Consider the following 9,272-nt stretch of genomic DNA (forward strand, 5'->3'; position numbering starts at 1 on the left):
TTCATTCAAAGCAAAGCTGTTCGTTCAGTTATCCCCCTTGGTAGGTGATTGGAGTATGGCATGAAAATTTCAGGTGTACAATTTTAAGTCAGTAGTGTGTGATCTGATCCTGAAAACCCTGGCCATGCACAGATGCAAGAAAATTATCGAAAAACATGGTCTACAGTGATTTCTCGACCTGCCATGTAAAGTGTCCAGATTCATAATGACACCCCATGCACGTGTAGGAGGCTCCTACGTTGTGCACGTGCTTCCCATGCATTGTGCGTGCGTGTGGTGATAACGTGAAATGATGCTGCAATCACAAGATGAATGTCATTGTAACGTTCCTTAATTTGTTTTCTTTCTACCAGACTTCAAAGTTCAGGCTCCCCTACTTTTTTCACTTTTTTTCTTGGTCGCCATGAAAACCGTGACAGTTCTTTTTCCAGGGTTTGTTTTAAATAATGGCTTTATAACATAATTCTTTTGATAGATAAATTTTGTAGAGCGGGCTTACGTAGGTGAAACTCCTTGACAAAAAGTGCGGAAACTGAATCCGTTGTCCCTTTACTTTCTCAAAGCTGAAATATGTGTCAGTGTATGTTGGTTAATACTACACCATAGCTGTGTATATGGGAGACGAAATTGTTGACGTACCCATAAAATAATGAATTTCAGTAGCAATTAGTGCTTTTGTACAAATGTGACAGATTTGATCGTTGGAGACCTTTCATGATGGGACATTTTCTGGAAGGTTTACTGTGCCTAAAGGACACAAAAATGAGAAGATGTCGACTAGAACTTTCCGACTTGACTTACGTATTATCTTGAACGTGTAAACCATACCAGTAAACAATGCGAAGAGCAGCATGCGGGTCATTGGTTCATCAAGCGAAATACTGATCTGATCAACCAGCTAATTTCTGTACGAATGGGAGGCTGTATTTAGTGTTATAATTAACTTTGCAAATATACCAACACTCTTTCCTAACAGTTTATTTTCTCAAGAACTTAAACTGTTTTGTTAGAAACGAATGTCTATTACCTACACTCACAGAGAGAAAACACAGCGAATTCTTTCTTGGTTATTTTCCCTCTTTATCAGGGAAACAGTCTGGAACAGTTCTGAAGTTTTCCGAACCCCCCAAACATGTTCGTTTTGTTGACTATGATAAAGACACATTTAGGGAAGGTGGATCCACGGAACTGAACATCATGGGGAATATGAAGGTAAGAAAGGTAAAACGTCTACGACCTTGGCCGAAACTGTCATCCGGAAGGCCATAAGTCTGACAAGCAGAGGATCACTACTTTCAAAACGATTTCCAAATACTGTTAAACAAAGCAAACTGGACACCGCATTGTGGTATCAGCCGCATGTAGTCGAAACCAAGTCCTGTCTCTGATTTAATGCCTGCAAGAAGATGCGAGATGTCCTGATGAATTTGTTGTTCAGAACAGACCGCAGGTATCTATGTTCACCTGTTTTATAGTTGACACAATTTCTTCCAGTGTGTTCATGCTATCATTGCATAATAACCCAGACTCTTAAGTATTGGGTGGTATCAACTTTATTTCAAAGGCATCAATAGTTGCTTATTGGTAATGAAACAACAACAAGGGTACTTTCTGGGGAAACAATCTCAACCAGTTGGTTTGAATGGATCTCTAGCACTTGAATAATGTACCAGGTACCTTTTTTATTTATCTTAGATAGGTATAATAAGCTATGGAGTGCACGACTCCATGCTGGAGCTGGTTACAAACTGGCAAGCGTGAAACTATAGGTATACAAAGTCAGGGAATGCACGACTCGAACTCCATGGGTTACATGCACGTTCGAGCTGGTTACACATCAGCTACAAAGATAATTCAGATACAGAAAACCAGGGAGTGCATGATTCCAGCAGCAAACTCCATGGGTAATGCTGGTTATACACTGGCCACAGAGAGTAGACCTCCAGCAGCAAACTCATGGGTTTGCATGTTGGAACTGGTTATTTATTGGATAAGAGAACTGTAGATTTTCAACGTGTGAAATAAATCTATTGGGCCATTTTTAGAAAGTCGGAGCATAGACCATTAGAGCATTTCCTATAATTTGTAACAAGGCAGTGTCATCCTACACACACCAGGTAATTCACATGATTTAATAAATTTGTCACAGAACATTCTACAACCTTTGGAGGCATAATATGACCATACACTGCGTCACGACCCGGATTTTGGTTCTCATTAATAGAACTGACCATACTAACTGAATATCGGTTCTTGAACTCATTAGAAGAAGGTAGACCGTCAGAATTACAGAGGTCCTTTACTTCAGTTATTCCATACTCGAACCAACTTTTAAGGTAAAAGGATGAATAAAAAAAAGTCTTAGACAAAGGTTCTCAGGGAACCCTTAGACAAAGGTTCTCAAGGAATATCTGAGACAGATCATTCTGATCAGTTATGAATAGACTTCTGTTTCTCTTTCATTATAGAAGAACACCTTTCCAACATGGGTTGTCCACAGTGCAGAACTGATCAATGTCTGAGCCAGACTCAAGCAGATGAACAAGAACATTGAAAGGGTTATTAACGTCGTTGTTAATATACCTCTTAATAGCGCCTTGTTACAATGCAGCAATAAGGGATTTTAAATCAATCATCCTATTTCCTCCTTCCCTGTAATCCTTGTTCATGTTCATCCTCTTAATCTTATCAGGTTTACCACTCCAGATAAGACTGAACAACATGTTTTCAGTACCATCCAGGAAACTTTAGGGAGGATTAGAAAGCGATGTAAAATGTGTACTGAAGTAGATAGAAGTCTTATCAGTAATGTTTCTTTCTCGCCAATTCCCAAGGATTTTCGATAAAACTTTTGGCCTTCTCCGGGTGTTAATAACCATAAGGTCATTCAGATCAGCATTTAAAACGATACCAAAAATCTCAAGTACCCTGAGCGCCAGTCCAGGCCAAATTCACTACATATTATATCTTTACTGTTAGCCACAGCTCGAATCCACGGGACCTTTGTCTTGCCTGTGTTTATTTTTAGTCCAGACATGCAATAAAAGAATATCCAGTCTTCAGGCTGACATCGGAGCCATCCAAAAAGAACTGGTTGTCATCAGCATATTGGCCTAGTTTATATTCCTTGCAAATCAAAATAATACCCTTAATATTAACATTTTCACGACTCGCGATATCCACGATCTCCGCTCCAAACAAAAATAGATGTGGCGAGAAATTTTTTTGCTTATACATCTGACAGGGCTGAAGCCTGTTTGAATTTCAAGTATCAGATGGTCAAGTACAGCTTTCAGTTTGTTAGTGATACATGTACTAATAATCTTAGACAAGGCAGTTAACAACGATATAGGGCGCCCTAATCGATTGGTGAATACGTATTGCGATGTACTGGAGCGTAATTAAGAAGTGGAATTAAGAACCAGAAGAAGTATTTTTCTTTGCGTGTGTGTGTGTGTGTGTGTGTGTGTGTGTGTGTGTGTGTGTGTGTGTGTGTGTGTGTGTGTGTGTGTTAGTGGTGTATCTATGCTTACAGATTGTGAAATCAGTCATTTCGTGGAATGACCGAAATAATTCAGTCATTTCATGAAATGACTAAGAGGGTGAGCCATTCGCGTCATTTTGTATAACAACAGTCAATACAACTTCAGTCACCGTGGTGATCCGAACAGTATTACTTTCGGGGAATAGCTTTCAGTTGGAATTCACATGGCGCGAGTGATAACCCCATTATTCCTTCCAGTGGAGGCTTTTCCCCTTTCACTGGGACGAACTTGAACTTCTGAATCATGGTGGTGAGGAAGAGGAAGAGCTCCATCCGGGCCATTGACTCCCCCAGGCAAACCCTTCGACCTTGAAATATGAAAACAAAAGTTCACTTCGTATAATATATGCATGCATATACTATATACACACACATATACACACACACACACACATGTGTGTGTGAGTGTGTGCGTGTCTGTACGTGTGTGCGTGTGTATGTGCACATGTGTTAACAGGTCTATTGCTTACTATATGATGCCGAGCGTATAGGTGCGTGCGTATGTAAATAACTCACCCAAAGAAAATGGGATAAATTCCTCTCTCTTCTGAATCTTGCCTTCACCATCAAGAAAACGGTCCGGCCGAAAGTTTTGTGGGTCTCCCCATACATCCTTGTCTTGGAGGACTGAATCAAGGTTCAATACGACTGAGATCCCTTTCGGGAAGGTGTATCCTCGGAACTGTACATCGTGTGGAACTGTGTGAGGGATAGTAACAGGAAGAATATTACCGTATCTCAAGGTTTCCATAATGGTGGCCTCTACGTAAGGAAGGTTCGTCTTGTCTTTCATGGATGGTGGTCTGCTCTGACCGACGTTTTCCAGAATCTCCTGGAAGCACTTCTCTTGTACATCCGGGTAGTTCAGGAAGTAGACCAGCGCCCAACGTATTGTGGTGGACGTTGTCTCAGAGCCCCCAGTGAACAGATCATCAACAGTCTTCGCCAGATTCTCCACTGCCAACACGAATGATAAGCTCAAATGCCCCCCATATCACCGCGAACACAACAATTACATGCCGACGAAAAACATGTTGAAATGCGAAAATGTTGTGACAGAATCAACCATGCCTTTACTTCGCTCTGTGTAGATTCAGTGTAGATTCCAAAAGAAAGTTCAACTTCCTCAGTCTGTCAAATGTTTACTGAACCAACAAAATTCTTCATCAGAGTTAAAAACAATAGCCAAAGCAAAGTCATGCTTTAACAATATGAGTAAAATAATACGGATTGTACAGCGTGAAGCCAAAATGAAGTACTAGTTACAGGTTTGAACAAATAAAGAAAAAAAACTATTCAAAATCAAACATCTCTGTCGTGGAAATAAATAATGCACATCCCAAGAACATCTGCAGATAATAATCTAATATCTAAATCTAAACCTAATGTCACTTACAATCTAATGTCGTTGTTTCTTGTTTCTGTTGGCGACGTTGAATCTCCTTCAAGTAAACATGGATGAAGTCGTCCCGATTTTCCTCATCATGATCCTTCAAGTGATCCTTAATGGAAGGTTTAATCATTAGATTTTCCACCATATCTATGCTGTCCACTGTTTTCCTGAACTTGAATGGGTCACCAGGCAAATATCGCACAGCAGGAAAAACGCTGAGTATTCCAGATATTGCGCTATTCTTAAAAAGTTCATCCATTGCTTTCAGAAACCTGACGAAGACAGGGTCGGTATATTCAAAACGTTTGCCAAAGACAATGGAACAGATGACATTTGACACGGCGTTCTGCACAAGACGTTCTATATTGAAACCCTGTCCTTTCTTTTCCTCCACGGCTAACACAAAGTGTGCAATTTCCTCGTGTATTTTGTCCTCCATGATAGTTCTTCCAGCCCCAAACGCTCGCAGAGTGTTGAGAGTAAAACGCCTCTGTTCATGCCACAAGTCCCCAGAAGTTCCGACTATTCCTGTTTGAAAAATAGAGTGAAATAGAATTCAGCTCTATGACGTTGCACAATTGTGGTCGTGCTTGTTGAAATTTAGCTGTAATATTTGAATCAAGGTGTTTGTGCTATGAATCAGTTCAGGGCCGTGGAGACCGCGGTTTCTCTATTGAGACTGGGCGACAAGACTATCGAGAGAGGTTCTGAAGAATTGGAGGAAACTTTTCATCTATACGGGGTCTGAATCTGGTCTTTGTTCACCTCACATTTCACGTTTCAAGGCCAGGAGTTATCGCGTTTCACCCTGCCTACTCAGCCTTGGCCTGTTTTGAATGATCCAGCACTGTTGCAGCGATGTGAATCTTATCATCACTATCTTTGTTGCCACAATGTTGCTATTATGTTATAGTTGTAATGAATTTGTTTTATACCGTTTTATTACTCTGTAATTAGTTCAGAATACATTTGTTAATTTATTCACATTTATTTGTTGTTTCAGACCTTTATATTTTGCACATACATCTCCCAAACTCTTCATTGTGAAACATCATAAAATTGGCTTCCACCATGGTGAATGGTGCATACATGCAAGCTGTGGTATTTGTGGTTCTTTGTATGTACGCCATTTGTACTGTGCCACCAAGGTATGTGGATCAGCTTTATAGTGGCACCTGGGTATAACATGGGTGAGCTGTACAGTGCTGCCAAGGTATGTGGATCAGCTTTATAGTGGCACCTGGGTATAACATGGGTGAGCTGTACAGTGCTGCCAAGGTATGTGGATCAGCTTTATAGTGGCACCTGGGTATAACATGGGTGAGCTGTACTGTGCCACCAAGGTATGTGGATCAGCTTTATAGTGGCACCTGGGTATAACATGGGTGAGCTGTACTGTGCCACCAAGGTATGTGGATCAGCTTTATAGTGGCACCTGGGTATAACATGGGTGAGCTGTACAGTGCTGCCAAGGTATGTGGATCAGCTTTATAGTGGCACCTGGGTATAACATGGGTGAGCTGTACAGTGCCACCAAGGTATGTGGATCAGCTTTATAGTGGCACCTGGGTATAACATGGGTGAGCTGTACAGTGCTGCCAAGGTATGTGGATCAGCTTTATAGTGGCACCTGGGTATAACATGGGTGAGCTGTACAGTGCTGCCAAGGTATGTGGATCAGCTTTATAGTGGCACCTGGGTATAACATGGGTGAGCTGTACAGTGCTGCCAAGGTATGCCATGGATCAGCAATATAGCGGTGCCAATGTATGCCATTGATCAGTTGTACAGGTCTACCAAAGAATGGCACGAGTCAATTGTGCGGTGCCAGAAAGGTATGACATGGGTCAGCAATATAGCGGTGCCAATGTATGCCATTGATCAGTTGTACAGGTCTACCAAAGAATGGCACGAGTCAATTGTGCGGTGCCAGAAAGGTATGACATGGGTCAGCTACGTGTTGCCACAAAGGGTATGACATGGGTCAGGTGTACAGTGCAGCCAAAGTATGACAGGGTTAGCTGTATAGTGATGACCTGTGACAACTGTACGGTGCCACAAAGGCATGATATGGGTCAGCTGTTTAGTCCTGTCCGAGTGTAACATGGGTAAGCTGTATGTTGCTGCTAGCTGTTTATGTTGTGCACGTGCGAAACGTTTATGATAGTATGGAAATATCCTGCTTACAAACAAATAAAGCAACGAGTATTTTCAGTGTAACATCTATATCAATCTTTCATAGCGATTTTGCCTACATGTCAGTGATGGGCAAACATTCAAAGAATACATAACCTTTTGCGACTGTAAATTTGATTTATCTGATTTTATCACCCGAACACAGTCACCCATAGAAAATATGTGGCAGGAATGTTGTCACGTTTCTTGCTTTTTTTTCTCAAGGTTATTTGTGGTTTATATTAACCTTAATCTGGAAACAAATCTCCCAAACGCACCTCCTTAATGTGGAAACAAAGCTCCTGAGTTATACACATGAAAAGCATGCATTTAGTTCTAAAATGTGCTATATAAAGTCTTGCTAAGTTGAATTTAACACAGCTGAACTTTATACTGTCAATGTGGAGGTACGGAAAAGGTCATTTTGTGAGTACATTTCTGGTTTCAAATCAACCCTGAAAACTTGGCTTCGCTGATTTAGTGTGACGTTTTCATGCAGTTGTATGCACACTGAGGTTACAGTTGCATTGATTATCTTTATTCTCTTGTGGAGAATGTCACAGTTTAAGGCAACTACTTGTGCAGTGACCTAAGAATGTAATAAACGTATTTAGTCTCAGAAGGGTTTTATTTTCCTTTTGTCGTGATATGTGCAGAACGAACATCCATAAGGTTTCCTTTTTATTTGCGAAAGAATGTGCTGCATTCTTCATACATACCCTGATCGGTGTAAATCGATCTGTAAACGGGTCTTAACTTCATGTATATGGATGATAATGCCCGTCCATAGAAGATGATGCCAGGGAAAGATCAACAACATAACAAATATGGACTGACCTGTAATGTCACTTCATCTTAATGCCCTTGAACATAGGACATTATTCGGAGTAGTATTCACGGTCACAATGTTCGTGTCAAAATTGAATGCACGTTGTTTGTGTTCGTGTACACAAAATTTTCACTTTCATAAGCGTGTGTGTAAGTGTTTATGTGGACAACGCTGTGCAATAAGGTAAATGACAACTAACATCGTATCATGAACCACACACATTCTGCTTACAATGTATTGGCATGCTTTCAGCAATGAAAATCATCGACAAAATTAACAGTCATTATGACTGTCGTGGCTGTCATGTATTCCATGTCCTCGTCTGATCAGGAGCCTGATTCACTGATTAGATTCACTGTGAAACACCTTCAGTTTTGCTAAAATATAAACAGAACGCACCTTTTCCTTTGGAGTAGAAATCAGTCAGAAACGAGTGTCCTCTGTCGGAGAAGACGTCTGCGTCCTTGACTATGGCTTCTTTAAGGACGTTGTAGCCATTGAGGACGATGACAGGCTTGTGGAAGACATACAGACTGAAAATGTCGCCATACTTCTGTCGGAGGTTCTTAAACAAGACCCGAGAATCAGACTGCATGGAGAGGGCGTTCCCCAGGAACGGAAGGAGAGGCGGACCTGGGGGAAGTCCAGGTGCCCGCCGCATTGACAGCCATAACACTACCAGCACCACGACCAGAAATAAGGCAACTGTTGTAACTTCAAAATCCCACATGATGATTGTACGTTAATATCCAATCTCTCTAAAACCTGACACGAGAGAGCGAGACTTACTGCGACTGTCGAGTGTCACATTCCCACAACTGACTGATTTAGAAACCCAGGTTGTCAATGCTTACTGAGTGAACGAGTCACGATGTGATCATGTCGTGCACATGTGCACAAAAGGCCAAGGTCTGTCTCACAGACTCAAGAGACACCACACAAAATGAAAATATTAACCACATTTAGTAACGTTGGGAAATATACATGTCATCCGGAGGCCATATGAGCAACTTTTGAAATCTACGTATCACCTGGTTCTCAGATTTACACACATTTTTGCTAAAGTAAAGAACACACGTGTGTGCATGCGTGCGTGCGTGTGTGTGATGTAGTAGGCCGAGGGTGGGGTGGTGGTGGCGTTGGGGTGGTGGTGGATCGGTATTAGGATCCTGATAAGCCTTTCTGATGAGTAGGTAATATCCTTACTTTCAAAAAAGATGGTCACAATGTAGTAATGATTCCCGGTGTAAATTACTGCTGTAAATGTGAAAACCTGCAAGCACGTGATATGACTCCTTTTTGATTCGGAATACAGATGTTATCCCATACGG

The 9,272-nt window shown here is 41.3% G+C and overlaps 1 protein-coding gene across 1 annotated transcript; it reads right to left on the minus strand.

The window, feature by feature from the left end:
- Positions 1-1,536: 1,536 nt before the first annotated feature.
- LOC137287302 (cytochrome P450 2J6-like) lies at positions 1,537-8,765 on the minus strand. Its single transcript, XM_067819539.1, has 4 exons — positions 8,341-8,765; positions 4,941-5,465; positions 4,061-4,501; positions 1,537-3,852 (listed from the first exon to the last, which is right to left on the minus strand). The coding sequence occupies exons 1-4, from the start codon at positions 8,669-8,671 to the stop codon at positions 3,674-3,676; spliced, it is 1,476 nt and encodes a 491-aa protein (XP_067675640.1). The 5' UTR covers positions 8,672-8,765; the 3' UTR covers positions 1,537-3,673.
- Between the last annotated feature and the right edge of the window lie 507 nt (positions 8,766-9,272).

The sequence above is a fragment of the Haliotis asinina genome, chromosome 6 (genome assembly GCF_037392515.1).
Source record: "Haliotis asinina isolate JCU_RB_2024 chromosome 6, JCU_Hal_asi_v2, whole genome shotgun sequence".
In the NCBI taxonomy this organism is placed as follows: domain Eukaryota; kingdom Metazoa; phylum Mollusca; class Gastropoda; order Lepetellida; family Haliotidae; genus Haliotis; species Haliotis asinina.